Here is a 24,658-nt window from a genome sequence, read left to right on the forward strand (position 1 = left end):
AGTCAGGGGGAGGCTGTCTGTAGGGGGTTTTCTGCCAAGCTTCTATTAAGCACTGAAGAACTAAAATTTGTCTCCAACACGTAAAATAGTTAAAACAAAGGGAATCTAGATTTGCGTTTAGTATATATAAAGGTAGTCAGAACTTTGGTCAGTATGTCTGAGTTGACATAGAAATCTTTTTTCCCACTTTAAACACAGAAATTTTGGACAAACTATACCACAACTATACACACACACCCAGTGTCCCAGTGCTGAAAATAAAGATGGAACTCAAAGTCAAAGCAGTGAGAAGGAGCCAAAGCCAAGTGACTCCTGGGGAGAACTGGACCTGAGATACGTCTGAGGAGCTGGTGGCCAGGCCTTCAGTATTAGTTGTGGGACCTGTGCACATGGGTGCAGGAACCAAGCTACCTACGAAGAGAAAGAAATCATATAGGATTTGTCCATACACACAAGGGAAACTAGCTACACCGTGACCACTCCCCAGGAGAGTGACAAAGGAGCCAACTTTCTGCTTGGGACCAGAGGAAGAAAAGGGCCAAGTGCAGAACCCCAGTGCTGTGCATGAGTGCTAAGTCAGCACCCACTCCCAGCTCACAGCATGGGTCCCAAGTCTCAAAGTTAATATACAAACTGGTCCTGGGCCAGTAAAATGCATAGGGCCGTTAGCAGAGGCAAACATAAAAGCTCTCTGTAGAGATGTTCTCACTACCAGGTCATAGTTCATAAAGGAAAGCACAATTCACAAAGAAAAAGTTTAAGAACTTCGATTATTTGATCATTTGAAATTTCCGTGGAACTACAGACACTGAGGCAAATTTAAAGGCAAATGACCAATGAAGGAAAATATTTGCAACTCATGTAACTGATAAAAAGAAATAATATTCAGAATTTATAAAGAACATCTATAGATTAAATAAAGAAAAAATAGACAATGGACAAGAAGCATGAATAAGCAATTCAGAGAGGAAGAAAACTGCCCAATAAACATGAGATTTCCAATCTCACAAGTGACCAGGAGAATCCAATTTAAAACATTGAGATACTGTTCCCATTTAGCATACTGGCAAAAGTCAAAAAGAATAGTTTTAATGTCTTATAAAGTAAAAAAAAAAAGTCTTATATAAAGTTGAAAACATACACATCCTGCAACATAGTGATTCCCACCCCAGGTACACCCTAGAGAAAGCTGTGCATACATGCCCTGGTCAATATGTACGAAGTGGCTGCTGCAGCACACTTTCAAGAACAGAACTTAAGAAACTTAAATGTTATCCACTAAAAGAAGGGATAAATGGTATCCTAGTTCTACAGTGGAACACTATATAGCCATTAAAAGAATAAACTAGCTCTCTGTGTATTAACATGGCTATATCTCAAAATGTAAGGGTAAATGGAGAAGTACATGCTGCAGAATAATAGTGTGGTAATATTCATGAGAGAAGTAAGAGAAATGAAATACATATTAAAATATGTTAAAAGCAATAGATAGCCTGAAAGATAGCAATAAAATTCATGATGGAGATTGCCTTTGGTGTGGTAAGAAGGCAAATGGTACTGAGTTAAGTCCTCAAAAGAAGACTTCAACTTTATCTATAAAATAAAATAAACCTGAAACAGAATGAAAATGTCAACAGTTTCAATGCTAGGTGATGAGTACTAAGGTATTTATTACATCAATCTCTGTATTTTAAACTTTTTTTCTAAATGTAAGAAATAATTTTTAAAAGAAAATAAATAAAATAAAATATATGCCTCGGGCCCATACACTTTCAAGAGATTGACCATGAATTTGGCTTAGAGCTTAATTATTCCTTCCATCACTGTTTGTTTTGTTGTTGTTGTTTTGGTGTCAGGCCAAATTTCAAGCCAAATGTCAATAGCTTATCTGCAAGCTAATAAAGGTCTCTCTCTCATCTTTCAAAACACCTTTCTCTCATTTCCAGAAATCTAAGAGACTGAGGAGAAAACAGCAAGCAGTCTGTCTATCCATTCCTGTATAACCATGCCAATTCCCCAACTCAAATTTAACAATGAAATGCACTTACTTCAATTCTCAATACTTGAGTTACTAATTTGTGTATTCTTTCACTGTCTTTGTAAGTTCCCAGAAAGCAGAACTGTATCTAAATCTCTTTATATGGCACTTAAAATGACACTACATGCAAACAAATGCTTAAAAATACGGTACTTTTCATGATTATACTAATTCATAGAGAGGAAGGGCTATGAAAGGTGCCCAGGTAGATGACAAATCTCTAAGGATATGTAGTTTCATAATAGTTAATAATTGTTAAGTTTTCCCACAGAGATGTGTATAGTTCACCTATGTTATTTGAAACATGATTGATATTTATGAGTTTCTCTCTTGATGGGGACTTGATGAAACCACCCAACTTCCTTAGAAGTTAGACTGTAAATTATGTCTTCTTTGCAGCTTACTTTGTCAAAAATCATATAACTTCTCTACGTGTTGTTTTTCACACATGCTGACTCTACACCAATTTGCTGATATAAGAGCACAAAACAAGCAAGAATAATGGCAACTGAAGTATAAAGTGCAGAAATCTGACTTCTAGCTAAAAAACCATAGTGCCTTTTTTTTCCCCTCATGTTTAATTTTAAAGGAAAAACTTCTAGACAAGAGCTTCATAAACCTGGTTGACCATATAAAGTATCAATTGTGTTCACAAAAGCAAAAATTTACTCATCAAGGACTGTGAATTAGTCATTCTTAGCACTTTAAGCAACTCCAAAAGAAAACATTTTACATATCATGCAGATCAAGCCAATACAGGTGTACAGGTTAATGGAAGTTCCTTTCATTATGTTATGGAGTTGATCATAAATTGCCTTTTGTGAATCATTTCCACAGAAGTCATAAAATCTTAAAGAAAAATATTTTTTACTGTAAATTCTATCACTTTTGTGGTGTGGAAAAACAAAATATCTAAACAAATATCCCATATATTTTTTAAAAATCTCCTCTGAATATGTTTTACTTTCCACAGGTTGTCAGAAATCATTTTAAAGCTGTTAATAAGTGTTTTGGGGAATTCCCAGGTGGTTCAGTGGTTAGGACTCCACGCTTCCACTGCAGAGGGCATGGGTTCAACCCCTGGTTGGGGAACTAAGATCCTGCAAGCTGCATAGCACAGCCAAAAAAAATAATTAAAAAAAATAAGTGTTTTGATTAATATTTTGAAGATTGGGAAACAAATGTTCGTTCAAAAGTAGATGATGAATTTGTATCAATATGAAAAACCAAACAATCTAACACATAATAAATCAAGAAGTAAATTCTTTAAAGGGCCTTTTGGTATTCTATGAATTGTACTGACCCCAGTATAATGTATTTTCCCAATAAGGACATCTTCTGATAGTCATTTGCTGTACTGCAGTCAACCAAAATGGTACCCCAGTACCTCTGGTTTTGCCATGTCCCTACTTAGTACACGATTTAACAACAATCACAAACCCTATCTTTTCCTTATCTACAGCATCTCTTCTAATCACATGTACTTGTGCTTGTGAAGGTCAATAAAGTGGGTTCTCCTCCATGTCTTTGAAGCTCAAATATATTTAAGCAAGACTCCACTAGAACCTTATGAATCTTTCTAAGAACTGCTTATGAGGATTCCATGCCAAACACCAAGGTCAATCAAATCTCAATCAGGCAATTAAACATTCATTCACACATTCACAGCAACAGTATAAATACTTTTTTTTTCTTCTCTTCTCTTTGTAACAATTCCTTCTTCTTCCACTGTTTTTCTTTCTCCTCTTCCTTTTCTCTCCTTCTGGCAGAAATTTCCATTTCCAGTCTTGCTACCTCTTCCTGGTGGGCTTGCCACTGAAGAACCTGAAATAGAAATTCATTCCAATAACTATACACACTCAAGTGATTTCACAGATCACAAGGAGACTAGGTTCTGAATCAAGCAGATGTCAAAGATTTTCCAAGTACACATTAAAATTCTGTGTGCACATGAGCGTGTGATGTATGTGTAAGATGTGTGTGTGTTAGTATTAAAAGGAGAAAGCAACTTTAAAATCACCTCATTCAGAGATTCTTCACTTGGATTCATGGAATGAAATTCTAAAGAGTCCGTGAACTGACTTCAAAGGATCTGTGAATTCTCATAAGTATTATGGGAAAGTTTTGTGTTTTTGCACAGCTGTGATTTTCTGGAACAATAGTTCCAGTTTCTGGTCAATAGTTTTCAAATGGTCCTAATATCCTAAAACTTTTAAGAACTACTGATATATTTCATCCTGATTTTTGTAAGTGAATAAAATGAGCCTGAATGAAGATGAAAAAAATGTTAAGACATTTAAAAGAAATTTCTGGGTACTGACAGGTGTTACTGGTAGAAGTATAATTGGCACAGCACTTCTAGAGGACACTGGGCAATACGTAAATACATATCACAAGAGAAAACATGCATAGTCTTTGACCCACAACCCCACTTTGGGGAAGTTATTCAAAGAAGACAATCAACTGGACAAGTGCACAAAAATGTACCCATGAGGAATATTCACTGCAGTTCTGCTTAAACAGAAAAACTGGAAAGCGTCTAAGTGTCTGGCAACAAGAGATAGCTTAAATTAATTATGGTATCGTCATACAATGACTGCCATTGAAAAAGGATCTATATTTCCATATTCATCAACATAGAAAATATCCACAACATATTATTAGATGCAAAAAAGCAGGTGCAAAACCACATTTATAGTATGATCTCATTAATATAAATTATCATCTATGTATCTACACATAGAAAGAGATTTGGAAGGAGGTTTACCAAAACAATAATAATTGTTATCTCTGAATAGTAGCATTTCATGGAATTTTAAAAATTTATCCTTAAGTCTTTCTATGCCAAGTGACATTTTTACAATAAACATGTATTATCTTTGTAAGCAGTAAACCAATGAAACTAACAAAATAAAAACAAACACATGTTCCATGTACACACGTAGCCAACGAAGCAGAGAGGAGGGAGATGGAGAGGTATGCAGAAATTTTTTTTGGAAAAGGAAGAAACTAGCATTCTCAGTTTAATACCTCTTTGCCTTACATATTTGATATAAGCATGACTCATTATGGTAATATATAAAGTGAAAATTGAATAAATAAAATATCACAGAAATATGATGAGCTAAAATGACTAAATAGTTAAGCTCTTTTTGCACTTTCATTATTCAAAGTTTATTTTCTAAAAATATATTTTGCTCTATTTATCAAAATAACCAAGGAAATTCAGACCCTTGATTTTCAAGCACACTTAGGTTTCCCCATCTACTGTTTATCTTGGCCGTATTTATCTTCTTGTTTTGAACCCTGTTCCTAGAATAAGATCATCTATGCCTTCTGTCCTGACCTCCTACTTCCCAACTATTCCTTTCTGTACCCACCTTCCATCTGCAACATGCTATATCAAAATCAAGTGTCCTATCAAGCGCTACCAGGGATCACTCTCCTGAATACCTAAAGGATAGTTTTCAGTCCCTCTTTCCTTAACCTCATGGTTGGTACTTAACCCTGTCAACCATCTCTTCATGTTTAAAACTCTTTCCTTCCTTGGCTATAACACTGTTCTCCCCTGCTTCTCCACCAATGAATACTACCTTCTTCTCTTCTTCCTGCTTCTTGTGTCTACCCTATACGCCCAACTCTATTGCTATCCTTTCTCAACCTCAGCCTCTCTCTGTTCATTATCTGATGTGCTCATCCTCTCCTATGAGTTAACCTATCACTTCTGTTGGTCTGACTCTAAAATGTACAATAGCAACTCTGCATTTTTGTCTGCAATCCCATCCTAGCAAATGCTTAAAGACTTTGCTGTATGTATGTGCACCCAAAACACAACATTTCCAAAATTAAACTCAACTTCTTTAACTTTGCCATAGCTTCACACCAAGTCCTGTGCATCTACCTCTTCTTTCAAACAATCTTGTTTGTTCTGTGAAACCACAAGTATCTCTGTAGTTTCCATTTTTATTACTATGTACATCTATCAACATGACTAATTCTTTACATTTTACCTATTACTTGAACAATCTTATATTTCTTAAGCTCAGATGAGCTTTTATTTATAACAAATCAGCTTCTAGACTACTGAATTTCCCTAAGCCACTTTGCTGTAATTTCCTAGTCCACCCAAAGTCTATGTGCCAAATGTATTTAGAACAATACCAGAAAGCTCATGGGGTGATGTCAATTTCTCCAAATATGACCTAAATAATTTAGCTTTCTCACTTCCAACCAATGCCCTACTTTAACCTAGCTAATGTATAATCTCTAGGTAGGTTTTTTCCTGTGCCTTTCCTTATACCATCATTCTTGTCCTTAGCCTCATGGCGTGACTGAAACTATTCCCCCACCTGAAATGCCCTCTGTTCCCCCCTATTTCATAAAGTGCTTCTTGGTCCACCACGTGTCTCACATTTTCGATGAAACATTCTCCAACCCACACTCATCTCTCTTTGATTTCACTTACCATATGATAACTGTTCTCTAATCATTTTGAGCATAATGTTTCTATTTTCATTTAGAGCAGAGTCCATGATATATACATATTTTGTTTTCCCCTTATACTGTCTAGCAGAGTGCTAGCACATCATAGGTGCTCAATTAGTACCTATTTAATTTACCAAAATAACATTTTAAAGTGGAACCAAATAAATAAAAATAAATGATAGCATGAGAATATACCATATTGTAACACATAATGAAATAATGGATCCTCGTTCATGATCATCAATTGCTACTAAAAACTTCATTTTGACAGCTGATAGGAAACGTTATAATGGATGGATCAGGCTGACAACTGTTGAAAACGCTGAATAATCTTAACATCACAGAGAAACAAGCAGCCATTTTGGCATCCTGGTGTAAGTATACAACATTCTCCTGAACCATTCTTGCCAAAATATGAAAATGAATATGATCAAATCTCTAGACCTATCTATCAGTTTACAGAAAATTCAGTCAATGGAAAAACACATTAAAGAACACTATGGGAATACAATCAGCAAAATTGAAATTTGAAAAACTTTCAAGGATTTAACAAATTACAAGGAAAAAAGGAGGAAGGGAAAATATGAGTTAAAAGAGATTTAAGAAACATTATCAGCCAAATGCAATATGTGGATAATATTTGGTTTCTGATTTGAATAAACCAAATGTAAAAAAATTTTGAAACAATTAGAGATATTTCAATATTGACTAGTTAGTTGATACTATTATGGAAACTGTTAAAGCTTTTAGGTACGATCATAGTATGGTTATTTTTTTTAAAGAGTCTTTAATTTTGAGATATATACTGAAATACATATGAAATGATATGATATTTGGGGATTTGCTAACTATTATCCAGTGGGCATGGGAGAGTACGTAAGGGTATTTGACTGATAAGCTGATAATTGTTGAAGTTGAGTAATGATAGATTTTGTATGTTTTTACATTTTTCCATACTAAAATTTTTGTAAAAAAACAAAATAAACCATAAAATATAATGTACATCCAAAGAGATTTGTATAATAAAAGACTGTAGTCTCAAGGTTCTCATACAATGAGACCAGAGATGCAGTGAACTAATGTAAAGAAAGATAGCATACATTCATCCTTTCCAAGTACTGAGACTATTTCTATAAATTTCAGCTGAAAGAAGTTTGTGTTTTGAAACTAGTCTTATCACCTTTTGATTTAAGACTAATTTATGGGAATTATCATTGAATGACCTCTGCACATGTGATGTCATATGATTTATGAAGCCAAATATAAGCAAATACTTATAACTGGTCAAGATTTCTGTTTAAAAAGGTAAGTATAGCAAGAAAATAACCAGATCAATAAAACTCAGGTAACCCAGTTTATCCAATTTACCCAATTGCCCTCCTTGTCATTTGCAAGTCTAAATGATTTTTCTCCTATTCTCCAGAAAAGATAAGATTATGGTAGTTTTTTAAATGGGGCACACACCATAAATCATGAAACAAATGCAAGTTTAGCAATCACAAAAGAACATTACCACAGTGGCAGTCAGGAGCGCATTATAAGGAAAGCATTATTTAGATTATTAACTACAGGACATTTTCCCAGTTCTTTAGTTAATACAGTCTTTGAATGAAACCTTAACCTAACAGAGAACAAATGAAGTTTAAAATATGTTCATCTGTTGCAAATAATAAATTAAGGATTTAAAATGAAAATGGTTAGTACTATTACATGTATCCCTTGCTCTTAATGTAAAAGTTGAATGGTTCAAGGGAAATTAATTAACATACATATTTTCAGGGTGAATAAAGTACTAGAAAAACACAAAATGAAACCCATGAAAACTTCAAAGGCAATAGTGGAAATTAACATCAAGGCAACAATATTAACACAATTTTACATCAAAATTGAAAGCTTTGAAAATAACTCTAAGTCGCGATGCAGTATAAAGGAAATGAGTATTGAACTGCTGGTCAGAATACCAGCTTTTTTGTATTCTCTCTGCCACTAACGGACAACAATGTTACTTTGAGCAAATGGCTAACCTAGTTTTCTTGCATGTTAAAGGGGAGGACTGGATCAGGTGAGTTCTATACTTTCTTTAAGTCCTAATATTCTGATTCTATTTTATATTTTCCTTATATAGAGAGACCACAATATGGCATGCTCTGCAATTGTCTTCTTCAAGCAAAATGAATTGCAATGAGGAACGTTAGTGTTTTATAAGCCTGTTAAATAATAACAGACAATTAAACATTAATTGTGAATTCTATCTGCCATTATTTATGGACCATTGTATCATGTGTGTTGTTTTATATGGGAAAAGTACCATTGACCAGTGCCTGTAACTGATGATTATAAAATATTAAAAACTGCCATATATGAGGCTTATTGTGTGCTGGGCCTATGCTTTATAAAGGCATTAAGCACATGGTGTGAAGTAATCCTTGAAACAAGCAAACTATCTTCTTCACGCTTCATCTGGCTAACTTCTCCCTATCCTACTCAGCCCTAAGCTTAGTCATCATTTGCTCCAGGAAGCCTTCCCTAAGTTACCATGTTCAGGTCAGCTGCCTCTTCCCTACTTCCCTAGCACCTTGTCCCTCTCCTGTATTACAGCACACATCAGCATGGAACCATGTGGATTTGCCTATATCTCACACTTGGCTACAAACTTCTTAAGGGCAGGGACCAGATTTGTTTTATTCATGGGCTCTCTCCAGAGCCTTGCATGGCATCTGGCACATAGTAAGGGTTCAAGAAATACTTGTTGGTAAATGCATGGAAAAGTCTGAGACTATGCCTGTCAGTTAGATTGACAGTATTTCCCTTTCTCCCCACTGGATTGGTCTTTGGAAAGAAAGGTACCCTCCTTCAGACATGCTACCATTTTCTGATTCTTCCACCCTGTGATGACGGATCCTTGCTTTCCTGGTTATAGTTATTTCCAGGATTCCCAAGCTCCACCTCTGATTGCCTCAGGGAAAATATCCAGAAAACCTTGTCAGGCTTTTCAACAATGAATTCCTATTTCTAGCAATGTTAGAGGACGTGTCCAAAAAAGTGTCAAGCAAATCCTTTTCTGTCTTCTCCTTAAATGTTTCTATAAGCTTCTAAATTCAGTTCAGCTGAGTAAACTTCAAATTTTCATTTTATTAAATCTTCAACAGTGTGATAGTTCCATTAAATTTTGCATGTCCCACCATTTTTCAATATTACTTAACTAAGCTTTTTTATCTAATGTGTTCCATTTATGTTTAAACTCCACTCATGAAATACAGTACCTGTGATTTCACATACATTATTATAGCTTTCTATACTCTTCTTAGCATTTTTGCTTAGCAGAAAGATTTGGCTTTTCCTCTTGGTTTCACAATTGTCCCTTGGTTTCTTGGGTGACTTCATAAGTGCATTATTTATTTTTTATTTATTTTGCAGTACGCGGGCCTCTCACTGCTGCGGCCTCTCCCGTTGCGGAGCACAGGCTCCGGACGCGCAGGCTCAGCGGCCGTGGCCCACGGGCCCAGCCGCTCTGCAGCACGTGGGATACTCCCGGACCGGGGCACGAACCCGCGTCCCCCGCATCGGCAGGCGGGCTCCCAATCACTGCGCCACCAGGGAAGCCCCATAAGTGCATTTTTTATCACCTCTCTTTGATAACTACTTTCCATTTTCTGTGACTTTTTATCAGTCGTTTACAGAATCTCAATGATTATGCACTATTATCTTGACTGTTTCATGTCCTTTTCTTTTCAAATAAAATCTTGCAAAGTTTCATTTCATTGAGTCCCAGAGGGTCTTAACCTTAGTGTAAAACAAGACTTGCAGAGGAAGAAACAAACTAAATGTTAATAAGTAGAAAACTATCAACATATATTTTTTCCTAAGGGACAAAAGTCACAAACCTATCAGTCTCTTTTATTTACGAAGCTGACAAAGCCAGATTGTATAATGGAGACAGAAAATGGGGTTAACAGTCAGGAAATCACTTGCCTGCTGGCTATGAGATCTAGGGAAATCATTTCCCATTTCTGGGCCTCAAATCCTCTTTGAAAAATGAAAACTAAATCGGTTTTTCAAACAAAGGGTTACAACACATTAGTGGATAATGAAATAAATTTTATGGATGGGAACTAGCATTTCTTTATGGAAGAAAATATCAGAGAGCATCTCATGTCATTACAGTAATGCTGTTTCAAGAAATTTTAATTTCCATTGTGTGTATGTATCTGTGTGTGTGTGTGTGTTGTGTGTGTATTCATTTGTGATGTAAAATACATTCCTCACTGTAGGTCACAGTGAAAGAAGCTTGAAAAACACAGCAGGATGTTCTCTATAATCGCTTCCAATGCTGAGATTCTACGGCTCTCTGATATAAAGACCAAAGCTACTGTGTTGCCATCATTAAGCCACAGTCCTTATTCCTTCTATAATACAATCAACCCAGAAGCATGATGAGAGAACCCAGATTTTGAAGTCAGAAACCTTGAGTCCTACCCCTGTGACTTATTAATAGTATTCCCTGGGGTACATTGTTCAACCACCTGTAACTCCGGAATAATGTAAAATGGGATAACAATGACACACACCTTACAGGACTGCTGTGCAAATACCATCAATGTGCACAAGCCAGAAACTCAGGAATCATCCTGACACTGTCTGTCCCTGACACTCCACATCTAATCCATTACCAAGTCCTGTAGACTGTGCATCCAACTATCACTTGCACCCACATTCGATTCTATCTTCAGGGCTCCCATCCTAGAACTACTCAGATATATCCTGCATCCACTCTGGTTTCATTCCCTGCCCACCCCCCTATCTCACTTCCTACACTTTCAATGGTTTCCAGCACTCTTGGGGTGAAGTCTGAACTCCGAACTATGGACTACAAGACCTCTAGGGTTTGGCCCTGCCTGTCTGCAGCCCCAACTCCTAACCTCATACCAATCACAGACTCACCCCCTCTTGCTCCAGGAGCCCTGGCCATCATCCAGCCCCTAAACAAGCCACATTTCCTCCAGCTACATGGATGTTGAACATGCCATTTCCTTTGCTTGGAATGCTCCTCCCCTCCTCTTTGCCTCATCCACACATTTTCCTAACCAATACTTAGTCCCAGATTTCAGCTCCAGTGTCTGTCAGGGAAGCCTTACCCACCCACCCTATAGGAGATAAAGCCCTCTAGCTGCATGCTCCCATAACATTGTTTACTTTTTCTTCAATGTACTTATCACAGTTTGAAATCAGACATTCAGTCCTGTGATTACATTACCAGTGTCTGTTACCCCACTAGACTGTGATCTCCATGAAGAAGGGACCATATCTGACTGGCTCACCATGGTATCTCCAGTGCCTTACACACCACCTGACACCTAATAGATGCTCAATAAATATATCTGAATGGGTGAATAAATGAGATAAGAAAGCATAAGTGCTACACAAATGTTTACTATATTCCTGGATTGCTGCAATTGCTTTCTAGCTGACTTTCCTGACTTCAGTGTCATTTCGATTCAACCCATTCAGTAGATATTTGTCTATTGGATTTTCACATATTTTTGCTCCCTTACACATGATTCTAATAGCAGTGGCTTTGCATTTGCCACCATTTCAAGTGGCTCCTATGGCCATTTATTTATTTGGACATCACCTTATTCAAAGGAGGACTCAACCTTTTAAGGCATATGTGAACTTGACCTCACGCATATGACTTTATTTCCTATTACTCCCCAGAGCAAATAGGCCAGACCTTCCTCTTCCTCCTGTCTCTTCCTCTCTTCTCTACTGCTAACACACCCATGTTTACCTCTGTCACTGGCCTTTGCCCAAGAAGCCCTCACTCCTGCTCATCTGTCCTTCAAGGTCATTCAGGGCCCCTTCCTAATGACTTCTCCACCATTTGTCAATCCAGTCTCTGATGTGCATCCTTGATAGTGTCTACAAATAGATGACATCCAAGCACTCTTTAACTACCTTGCTTTATTTTCATTCCACTTATCACTATATAAAATTATATTATTACCCTAAGATTTCTCAACAAAAGGAGAATTTTTTTCTTTCTCTTATATCTATATGAGATGATGGACAGCTAAACCTATTGTTTAGCTATTGTCATCATTTCCAATAAATGTAAATCAAACTATTGTGCTGTACACCTTAAACTTATACAGTGAGGTATGTCAATTATTTCTCAATAAAACTGGAAAATATTATATTATTGATCAGTTGATTTATTTTCTTATCATTGTTTCTCACTATAGTTAAACTCCATGACAGCAGAGACTTGGCCTTCTTTACTTTCTAACCCCACTCCTGGAACAGTGCCTCACCCAAAGTAGGTGCTTAATGAATATTTCTTGGTTGAATGAATAAGAATGGCTCTCATCAAAAAGATAAGAATTAATGAGTGTTGGAGAGGACGTGGAGAAAAGGGAACCCTTGTACACTGTTGGTGGGAATGTAAATTGGTGCAGCCACTACGGAAAACAGTATGGAGGTTCCCAAAAGATTAAAAATAGAACTTTCATACAATCCAGCAATTCCACTTCTGGGTATTTACCCAAAGGAAATGAAATCACTATCTTGAAAGATATCTATACCCCCAACTTTATTGCAGCTTTATTTAAAATAGCTGAGATGTGGAAACAACCCAAGTGTCCACTGACAGATGAATGGATAAAGAAAATGTGGTACACAAATACAATGGAATATTATTCAGCCATAAAAAAGAAGGAAAACCCTGCTATTTCCAACAACATGGATAGACCTTGAGAGCATTATGATAAGTGAAACAAGTCGACAGAGAAAGACAAATACTGTATGATCTCACTTACATGTGGAATCTAAAACAAAAAACAAACCCAAAAATAAACTTTTAGATACAGAGAACAGATTGGTGGTTGCCAGAGACAGTGGCAGGGGGTGAGGAGTGTCAAAATGGGTGAAGGGGGTCAAAAGGCACAAAACTCCAGTTATAAGATAAGTCCTAGGGATATAATGTACAGCATAGTGACTATAGTTAACAATAATGTATTGTATGTTTGAAAACTGCTGAAAGGGTTAATCTTAAGAGCTCTCATCACAAGAGAAAAAAATAGTAATTACATGGGGTAGTGAATGTTACCTAAACTTATTGTGATAATCATTTCGTGCAATATATACATACTTCAAATCACTATACTGTATGCCTAAAATTAACACAAAATTATGTCAATTATATCTCAGATTTTAAAAAAGGTTTTGTTAATTAGCCATTTCACATACATATCCCAGTTCCCAACTAGATTATATGCTTCTTATATTCTGAGGTCAAAGTTTAGACAATTTTTGTAATCTACAAAATCAACTACAATGCTAAATTCATAGAAGGTACTCTGTAAAAGTCATTATTAAAGATATCTGTGATCTAACAAACATCTTGCAAGAAAGTTGAGACAACTTTCTGCTGAGCCCTAAGTTTAATTTCAGTATCAGGGATTTTTCACAAAGCCACCAACCCCAGAAATGACTACACTTTTGATTCTGCAATTTGAGCTTTCTTATCTTGAGCTATGGTTAAAAATAAAATACAAATAAAATATTTAGCACATTTGCCTAACAAGGCATTTGCCTAATTAATGCAAGTGAAATAGATAACAGAAAGGATGACTTATCTAGAATCCTTTCCTATAATTAGGATGGTATGCTGTCTATAGGGAGAAAAAGGGAGATATGTATTATATAATGTAAATAAGTATTAGTAAACTATTTTTAAATTCATAGGTTTATACTAGCATAACCATACACCTCAAATCTCTGATATTTTTCCCTTAGAGTTATTATTTTAATGAATAAAACCTTAAGAGAAATGCTCATAGATCAATAACCACTGGAATAGACTTTTTTTTTATGAGAATAAGATAATTTTGGAGCTATGAAATGGAGACCACTGCTGAGAACAAAAATTAAGGAAAATGATTATAGAGTGTGATAAAAAATGATTACAGTTTATGGATTTCCTTAACTCATAGGACCCAAATAGGAAGCCATCAATGAGAATACTTTTCTTACTTATCAACACAGTTCTTTCTAGATATAGCACAGAATCAACAACAGATAATTTAAAGAACTTGGCAATACTTTTAATCTCTTCACACAAACTCATTACATCTTACTTATAAAGGGGGGCCAAGAAGAGAAGTGGAGATCACAAGAAGATTAACTGGGAAAAATCATAAAGTGACTTCCATTATCATCAGCAAAACCCCCCTTCACTTAGTATGTTATTCAGCAATAAATATTTCAAACTAGATATAGTGCATATTGATTTATGCATATTGCCTGAATGCCTTCCTGCAGAAAGAACAGTCAGAACATATCAGAAAAAATAAGCAATATCTTCCTAGGGGAAAAATAAAAGCAATAGGAAAAAAGGGAGAAAGGGAAGATAAAAGGTAAGATGAAAAATTAAGGAACCATTATATGCATGCAAAGGGAGCTCACTCAGATGATCCCCAAAAATGCTAATGGAAGTTACAGACATCAATTCCCTGAGCATGCACAAGATGATAAATCCTGTCACCCTGAACTTTTTCCAAATAGATACTAAGAAAGAGGCAGGATGCTATACTGATATTACAATATGTTCGTGGAGATGGGAAATCTTATTCTTTTCCATAAAGTCTTGGTAAACCTCTGAAATGAATGTTCTGAGCAGATAAAAAACTAGAACAATCTGCATTATTTTGAATTCATTTGTTTTATGTTCAAGATTGAACCAGTTTTGCTTCTAAATGACAACTCCACTGCAGCTCATTTATAAGTTCTTCCAATTTCCCCAACCTTCTAATTACTTATTCTGTATACATTTCTTGAAGGAATAGCTATGACCCCTTATAAAAAATTATATACTATTCAGCCAAGGAGACAACTCTGTCCTAATCCATAAAAACATATTAAACAGAAGATATAAAGCATGATGGTGTGAATCTAACTGCTACTTATGCCAGGAGATTTAGACATTTGAATTTGGTCTTTTAAGTCTATGTTCTACTGCAAGTTTCCTGCGTATAGATAATTACTCCCAGCTAGAAAAAAGATCCTATCTGTCATTACAGAGCTAATGTAACTGACCAATAATTCTATACATCATTATGTGCAAATGTCTTGGGGATTTTTTACATTTAAAACTGTTTTGCCTCTGGTGTTCCCAGGCTTTCCTTTTTGGTTCTTTCCTTTCCACTCAGCCCACTGGGCCTCCAGTACCATGAATGTGGTCACAACGCCCAATTCCATGGCTCTAGATCCATATTTCCAACTGCCAACTGGGTAATCCACAGCCCTCTAAAAGCAATACATTCAAAGACAGAATCACTATCCTTCCTTCAGAACCTGTATTCCCTATCCAGGTTGATGGCATCGTAGATCATCACCCCATTGCCCAAGCCAAGAGCCACTCTAGACTCCTTTCTCTCCAGTACCCTTCCCATTCTGTCACTAAATCCTCCTTAATATGTCTAGACTCCTTTATGACACCTCCAGCCCCAAAGCTACTAAGTTCAGTTAAACTTTCATCATCCTTTCCTAGACTTTGAGAATTAGTCCTAACTGGACTCCCCACTTTCAGATTTATCCCATGTCAATCCATCCTCCACATCATGCCTGAAAAATCCTTTTATAGTGAAAACTCTGATATTACTCCACTGCCTCAAGCCTTTCAATGGCTCCCCATTGTCTCCAGCAGAGGCATAAGTTCAAATATCTGTTGGGGCTAGGCAAATATCAAAAGCAAGGAAAGGGGGCTGGGTGTAAGACACCCAAGTGGTAGTAGGGACTGGACCCAGATGCACAGGCACATGCTCCACCCAAAGGCACCTAAGGAAGGCAGTTGCTTTTGACTCTCACCAGTTGTTGCCACATAGAAATGCAGGGTCCAGGTAACCAGATATTCCAATTTTTCAAGAGAATCTGGAAGTCTGGATTTGTATGTACATTTTCCAATATTTTAATGTTGAAAATACCCACATTTTTAAAAACAAATATATGAAGCCCCAATTTCATATTTAGGCTATCAGTTTTCAACTTCTCATCTACCAGATAGAATTCAAACTCTTAGCATGACATATCATTTCCCCCATTATCTATCAAAGAATATTCTTTCTTTACCCTCCCTATACCCAAACCATACTACTTGCACCTATAACAAACTACATGCAATTCTTTAAACATGCCATGCTGTTTTAGTTCCCCATGCCTTTGAATAATCTTTCCTACTTCTGAAATACCCTGATCCCCGACCCAACTCTTGTTTTAGTAGGAAATTGTTATTCACTTTTCCAGTCTTAGCTCAAGCATCTCTTTCTCTGGAAAGCCTTCCTGGATCCAGTCACGATAAGACAATTATCTTTGGTGTCACCACCACCTCTAGGACATAACCATATGACTCACCAGTCCTACTGGTATGTATCCAAGTGAATTAACAGAATTACTATAAAATTAATCTCACTAAATTGAAATCATTTATTTTAAAGTTGCCTCCTCTATCAGACAAGGGACCTCTTTTAGAGCAAAGACTTATTTCAGATTTTTACATCTATTCTCAGCCCACAGCCTATTTAGTAAATACATAATAGTATTAGAACTAAATAGGAGATAAGAGACTTGTGCCATTTTCCCCAGTTGATAACAAAGTATTAATAATAGGAAAACAAGATCTTCACTGACGTCTGAAAGAACTAAATTTTGCTTTCATATAAGTAGAACAGCTTCAGCTTTAACTGAAAAATACTTTAACCTGCCTCTTCTCCTAGGCTGGTCAGTCCTTCACTTGTTATGCAGTGGCTTCAGGCCTATTTACTGTCTCTTGACCCTGTAAGTTTTGCCTTTTCCAGTTTTATATAAAAGGGATTATACAGCAGTAGTCTTTGGGCTTGGCTTCTTTCACTTAGCGTAACCCACCTGAGATTCATCCATGTTGTTGCACGTATAGAGGTTGATTCCTTTGTGTTGCTGGGAAACATTCTGTTGCGTGGATGCACCTCAGATTGTTTATCCACCCACTAGTTTTAGGACATTTGGGTTGTTTCCAGTTTTTGGCGATTACAATTAAGCTGTTTATAAACATTTGCTGCAGGTTTTTGTATAAACATAAGTTTTCATTTCATTCAGATACATACGCAGTAGGATTGCTGAGTCATATGGTTAAGCGTAAGTTTAACTTTATAATTGTCAAACTATTTTTCCAAAGTGGCTGTACCATCCTGCAGTTCCGTCAGTAACGTATGAGAGTTCCAGTTGCTTCACGTTCTCACTGGAACTTGATATTGTCAGATTTCTGGATAGTCAGGTTTTGGGGGGGAGTAGGAGTGGTTGAAGCCATTCTAACAGAAGTGTAGCAGTTTATCATTGTGGTTTCAGTTTGCCTGACCTCTTCTAAATCATTTTTTCTTCACTCTTCTTTATTAGTTGCTATTATCAGACATCTCTCTGTCCCACCTCATACCCTCTTGGCCAACCATTTGACTGTAGCTCTTGTTGTGGCAACCAGCTGCTCACAGGTAGGACCTGAAAGCAGCTCAACCTCACCTCACTTCCACCATGTATCTCACACTTTCTGCCCCATGGCTTCTCTGTCCCCACCCCACATGTGAAATATGTGTAAAAACCTTCTCGTTCTGAAGCATGTGTAAACCTAGAAAGGCAAGAAAGTTTACACTCTAATGGACAACTCTTGACCAATGGTGAATTGAAGCTAGTGAATACATACTCCTCCCCTTGGAAGGATAGTTCCATTCCTTGGAAGAATAGTTCTAAGACATTTTCTCTATGGTGCCTCACAGGATTCCTCAGTAGAAATGAACACAGACTAACATTATGTTGCCCACAGTGGTGATCAGCAAAATAATAATATATCCTAGGCATGGCTTTCCCTCCTTTCTTGTTTGACTCCTTCAAAGCCCCTACTTTTCTTCCTTGAGGTCACTTTCCAAAATAAATTACCTGCACACAAGCCCTTATCTTGGTTCCTGCCTTAGGTGGTATACAGGCTAAGTCACCTTTGGAAAGTATCTCAGCTCAAAGGGGAAGTAAATAACAGAACAGAGCAGAACCTATGCAGCTACTCTCCATAAAGGACACATTTTTTTTCCTCTTTGGTGAGTACTATATTTAGGCATGTCTTCTAGCATGAGATATAAGACTGCAAAGTTATATGACTAAACTGTTGAATTTTTAATACTTAAATGTCTCTTCAATTAGAACCTTAAGGAGATATATGAAAATAGTATTTTAAATTTATTGAAAACAATAAAATATTAATGTCAACTTGTTAAACATTAATACTTATTTTCAGTTTTTAAAATATTTTTTCTATTTTTTAAAATTAATCAATTAATTTATTTTTGGCTGCGTTGGGTCTTCGTTGCTGCGCGCAGACTTTCTCTAGCTGCGGTGAGAAGAGGCTGCTCTTCGTTGCGGTGCACGGGCTTCTCATTGCAGTGGCTTCTCTTGTTGCGTAGCACGGGCTCTAGGTGCACGGGCTTGAGTAGTTGTGGCACGCGGGCTTCAGTAGTTGTGGCACATGGGCTCAGTAGTTATGGCTCCGAGCTCTAGAGCGCAGGCTTAGTAGTTGTGGCACATGGGCTTAGTTGCTCTGCGGCATGTGGGATCTTCCCATGCCAGGGCTCGAACCCGTGTCCCCTACAATGGCAGGTGGATTCTTAACCACTGCACCACCAGGGAAGTCCCAAAACATTAATATTTAACTTTTATTCTTCACTAAAGTAATTTTTAAATTTGCATTGTCTTATTTTACTTGCACATTTTGTGACAGAGCCTCATTGGAGTGACATGGAAAACTACTGAGGTGGCTTGCCTAGGTGTAGTCTCTTACTCGAGGGAGCTTTACTCTGTACAAGGGTTCACACCAGGTCTGGAGAGAGGACGTGAGTGACAGTGACTCTTGTGTCATTTAGAACAGAAGCAAATAACAAAGGAAAGGATTACTTTATTTTATACGAGGAACAGTGTCCTTGATCCTGATAACTCTAGGTTACTAAAGCTATACTCAAGTGTCTCCAATAAAGCTTACCTCTAAGAAATGTCCATAGAGGGAACTATTAATAGGTAAACTTGGGATCTTGTAAAGGTTTGTATTATTATTATCGTGTTTGACAACAGATATCACTTTTCTGGTTGTACATACAAAAGTTTTGTTAGCAAGCAGAAAAAATCTAGTCTATTTCAGAAGGATAGATTTCTCAATTTTCTTGGTGACAATACAGGTATAACTCAACTCTCTGGCACAGGTTATTCTGGCACGTATACATTACATATATGTGTTGATTACATCTATGGGCACTCTTTGTGCGGTGTTCTTTTTCCTATTGTGGAAGCACCCTTAGTATTTTCATAAAAGGTAAAAGCTGACATGTTGGTAGACAGAAGCCACATGTGTGTACTCTTAGAGGATAATCCTGGATTTCATTCACATAGATGAACGGTAGAGAAAAAACTCCTGGGATAAATGAGCAATTCAGGTTGGATGTGATTTCAGATTAAAATGTTTAAGAGAAAATTATACAAATAACTGCTTAGTGTTTACAATAATCAAGCATTGTAAACATTTACAACATCCTGCCTTTGTGAAACAGATCTATCCTGTTTCAGCATAATCATCATCACCTTCACTTTCACCGACAGAATTAATGATGCAGATTTTTAAAGTTAATAAGCTATTCTGAGGGTTTTATGTGTACTCTTCTAAATCTTTTAGATAATAATTCACCAGTATATGAGTAGCTTGCAATACATCTATTTCCTTATACTGAAATCAGATAAAATGTTGTCTGCTAACTATTTTCATTTAGGGATATAACTATCATTTAAACAACATGCCTTAAAACCAAACACAGTGATTTTGTCACAGAAGTAAATTGTTCGTCTTGCCTTCTGAGATGGCCCACACTCTGTCTGTGGAGTGTGTTTCTCCCATGGCCCCTCTCACTTTCCGAGACGTCCCCATGCCCTGGGCCTCTCTCGCCTTTTGAGACAGACCTTATTCTGTCTATGGAATGTATATCCCTCTAAATAAATCCACTTCTTACCTAAAAAAAAAAAAGTAAATTGTTCTTTTTGTTTCTCTATTTCCCTAAACGCTCCAGATTAGAAAGCTCAGGCATCTTACATCCTCTTTGCCTCCCTATAGTAAATTAACTTCTATTAATTCATCCTTTGTTTTATTTGATTCTTCTTCTCCATTCCCTCTCCTCCTATCCAGGTTCAAAAGGCTAGGCTGATGCTCAGCTTGTTACTGGCAGGGCCAATTATCAGTGAGCTCTGAGGAGACATGAACATTACCTGACAACCTTAAATACAGCATTCCGAGAGGTTTTCATAAGATTTATAGGGGAAATTTCTGGGGGAAGTACAAAGAGCTATAGCTCCACTTGAGACTTACGAATGATCTTGGAACAATCACAGGGACAAGCAGAGCATGTGCTAGAGATGGAGACAAATATATGGGTCCTAAATGCAAGTTGGTCTCCTTGATGGAGGAGAAGGCTTTGGTAATTCCTTTCTACACCTCTGGTTTATAGAAGGTGAAGTATAGTTTTTGGATGAATGGAATAAATTATCCTTAAACGAAATTCAAAAAGAAAAAGAGTACAACTACTGCCCATTCTTTGGCAATTCTTATCTTTGACATAGATAAGAAAAAAGAGAAACTCTGTAATGCCTCAACTATATATCAGGCATGAAACTCCCCAGGCAAGGTGGACTCACACCTTCTGATGAAGCTGCAGAAGCCCTGCCCCAGAGAGTACAACACGTAGTGCTTGTGCCAGGATGGATGTGCCGTACTTATTGCAGAGGATGGGGCAGCTGAGTGCAAGTTCCATTTGGGAAATTAACCTTCCTGGAGTATCCAGTCAAGGTTCAAGGAGAGCTTGCCTAGAATCGGGCACCCCCCCCCACCCCCCCCGCCACACACACACTTCTTCTCTTTCACTGGGAAAGAATGAAACAATAAAATCCAAAATGTATCTCTTGGACCTTAAAAACTTGTAATCACAAATTGAAGCCTTGGAGACACAAAAGGTAGATTAATTTTTTCTTCTAATTAAAGGTCATGACTTTGGAAGAGGCTGGAGAATGTGAGAAGTAAATAGCTGGCTCCGAAAAAGTATTAAGAAGATTTGCTTTCTGCACTGTAAGTTATGATTCTAGATTGGCAAGCTCCTAGACGAGCATTTTATAAAGATCAGGAAGAAAATTTTGGCCAGAGTCATACAGATCTGACATAGAAGATGTCAACCTAAAAGCAAATGAAGATGGGTAAAAAAAGTGTACATGATGGTGACAACAGGCATGGTATACAGAGACCAACAATGAAGGAGGTATTTGATGATTATCAGTAATAATTAACAATATAGCCCCAATGTACCCATACCTCTTCAACCTATGACTACAAATGAAGTCACATTAGCATTTGTGCCTGACTCCTCAGCCCACTGTAAAGTGTCCCCAAGTGTTTCCGGGGATTAACAGAGCGTGTACCAACAACTACATGTCTGATGGGCATTTGCTTCTCTCTTAGACCTCGGGGGAGGATCTGCCATCTCTACTTTGCATCCACTAAGTCCTCAGCTCTCACAGAGGCTCTTCTTAAATGTCACCACTGGTGCTTGCAAAGCTACCAAACTCTAGAGGTGCTAACCAGTCCTGCATTGCCTCTAGTCTTTAGTGCCACAGTGATTCTGGGTTCCTTACAGGAATGAGTCATGCTCATCACTACCTATTTCAAAGGACTCAGATGCAGTACCATCCCTCCATCATTACCTCTCATGCGTTTGTCTCAGGCACCTGAATACGTGAATAGATACATGGCATAAAATTAGAGGATCTATTTAGGCTCATCAGGATCTACCTTGCTCCACTACCTCCTGAAAAATATGACAAGTCCCTTGGAGAGGATTCCAACCCCAGTCACTGGCTCTTTCTCAGAGAAGGAAATAGTGTTTTCTCTGCAGTTCCCTGGACCTTGCTCTGGGCTCAGACCCTAAGGTTGCTGGCTTCCATGGCTAAGTTCCAGGAGAGCAGTTACTCCAATATACAGATGACCCCATGCTAGGATTTATGAAGTCTTACACGGGACATCAAGATTTTAATGGACTATCCCTGGATGTCACTAGCCTCTGGATACAAATGAAGTCTAGGCTCTGACTATTCAACTTGTGATCCATGGACCAGCAGCATAGCATCACCTGGGAGCTCATTAGAAAAGCATAGGCTCAGACTCTACCCCAGAATGAGCAGCTTCCGGAGATCTCCAGGTGATTCATGTTTATATTAAAGTATGAAAAGATAATATTATAAACTATATCACCAAATTTTGCCACTTTAGAAAATTACATCACTGACAGTAATACTGTTAAAGGATGAGAGTTGTGAATACACACATCCATATGCATCTGCATCTGCAGCCCTCACAGTCACTGTGATTCTACTCACGGGTGTAAGCATCTGATCACTGTGTCTTCTGGTGGTGTTACACCCAAACATGTACACATTGAAATACATATTATGTTATACAAAATTATTTTATTTCACTTCCCTTTTACATTATTGTTAGGATACTATATTGATTTTATTTTCAAGGTGTGTGTGTGCATGTTGATTGTATTTTCTATGGATTTCATTTTGGGAGAGTAAATGAGATATTATAGAATATTTGTTGCAAATAGGAGGCACTGGGTCTGAGGACAATGACAACCACTGCCAAGGGTCACAGGAAGCCTTTCACGGATTTTAAGCAGAGGAGTAACATGGTCAGATGTTTTGATTCAGCTAGATAATTCTGGAGGCTGTTTGGAAAACAGATTTAGGGTCATATGGCTGGTGTTAGAGGAATCAATATGGGACACTGAGACTACAGTCCAGGTGAGTGTCAGGAGTGGCCACAGACTAGAAGAAAAACTGGACAGAAAGGATTCTCAGAAGCAAGGATGAAAGGATTTCAGGAAGAAAGGGGCAAGTCAACAGATTCAAATGTACTTATAGGAATTATGTAAATTAGTAGCTAGGTGGCCATAAAGAATGCATGCACAGCTGTGAACAAACAAAGCCAATTAACTTTGCCTTGGCGTAAGTGTTGGAGGGAAATGAACATGGAAAAGAAGAAAGAGCAAGAAATGTTTTATTGGCTTCCTCTGGGCAGCATTTCCCCTTTTATTCCTATGTCCCTGCAAATGATCCTGTAGCCTTTAGGAAATGGCATTGCTAAGAAACTGCAGAATGAATTCTAGTCCTAAATCAAATGCCAAATACGTCACTTCTGGCAGGCCAATTTTCTGTGACTCAATGTTCTTATCCGTGGCTTAGGGATAATAATTTGTCCTCTCTCAGAAGATAGCTTTGGTGACAGAAAAATATATCTCAAAATACTTTGAAAATTAAGGAAGATAACTAAATTATGATTGTTTTACTGTTAGATTTAGACAATATAACAGGTTTCCATTCAGAGCATCTGTATGCACAAGTGGGAGCCACACCATTCATTTCTAGGTAGTAATTAGTTTTTTCCTTTCTCAAAAAAGAAAGAAAGAACTTTCTGATATTAACACTTCTCTATGGCTTCATACTAGGGAATTTATGTGAACAAAGGGGCCTAATAATTCTTTGACTTTCGAAGTCTCTTTTTTCCTAAAATCCCTGTCAATCTAATTTTATAATCAAAGTATACTCTTTGGATACCTTTGATGACAGCTGGAGGTCAGAGTTACTGTTTGTTATATTTACTCAAAGTATTTTGTAAAAGATTCTTGATAAGGAAATTTTAAACTGAAAAAAATCTCTGGAGAAATGATTACTCTAGGGAAGTGTAAGTAGTCATGATGACTCTGAGCATAGTCTGGTGAGCATTTTGCTGGCAACGGAAGTTCCAGACAGAATCACCCACCTACTCCATCAGCAGTACTTGTCAGTACCGAAAAAAGTTTAGAGCCTGAGCATCTATTCACTTCAAAATTAAAGAACTGCCATTATACATATAGATTCCTTGACAGGCTCTCTTTTTATAGAAATAAATGTCTAATTTCTCTTTTTCAAAAAGTAAATTGACTTAGTTAAATAAAAGGATGAACATGTTAAATTGCGATATTTAGTTATAAATTATTT

General features: G+C 37.2%; 1 protein-coding gene across 1 annotated transcript in view; it reads right to left on the reverse strand.

The window, feature by feature from the left end:
• The window catches only part of CCDC148 (coiled-coil domain containing 148), a gene marked incomplete at both ends in the record, with an annotated part of 267,375 nt that overhangs the window by 64,990 nt on the left and 177,727 nt on the right, over positions 1-24,658 (reverse strand). The window contains 1 exon segment of the mRNA XM_082840901.1: positions 3,722-3,862. Coding sequence (XP_082697027.1) covers positions 3,722-3,862 — 141 coding nt within the window.

The sequence above is a fragment of the Leucopleurus acutus genome (assembly GCF_964270905.1).
Source record: "Leucopleurus acutus genome assembly, chromosome: 6".
Taxonomy (NCBI): domain Eukaryota; kingdom Metazoa; phylum Chordata; class Mammalia; order Artiodactyla; family Delphinidae; genus Leucopleurus; species Leucopleurus acutus.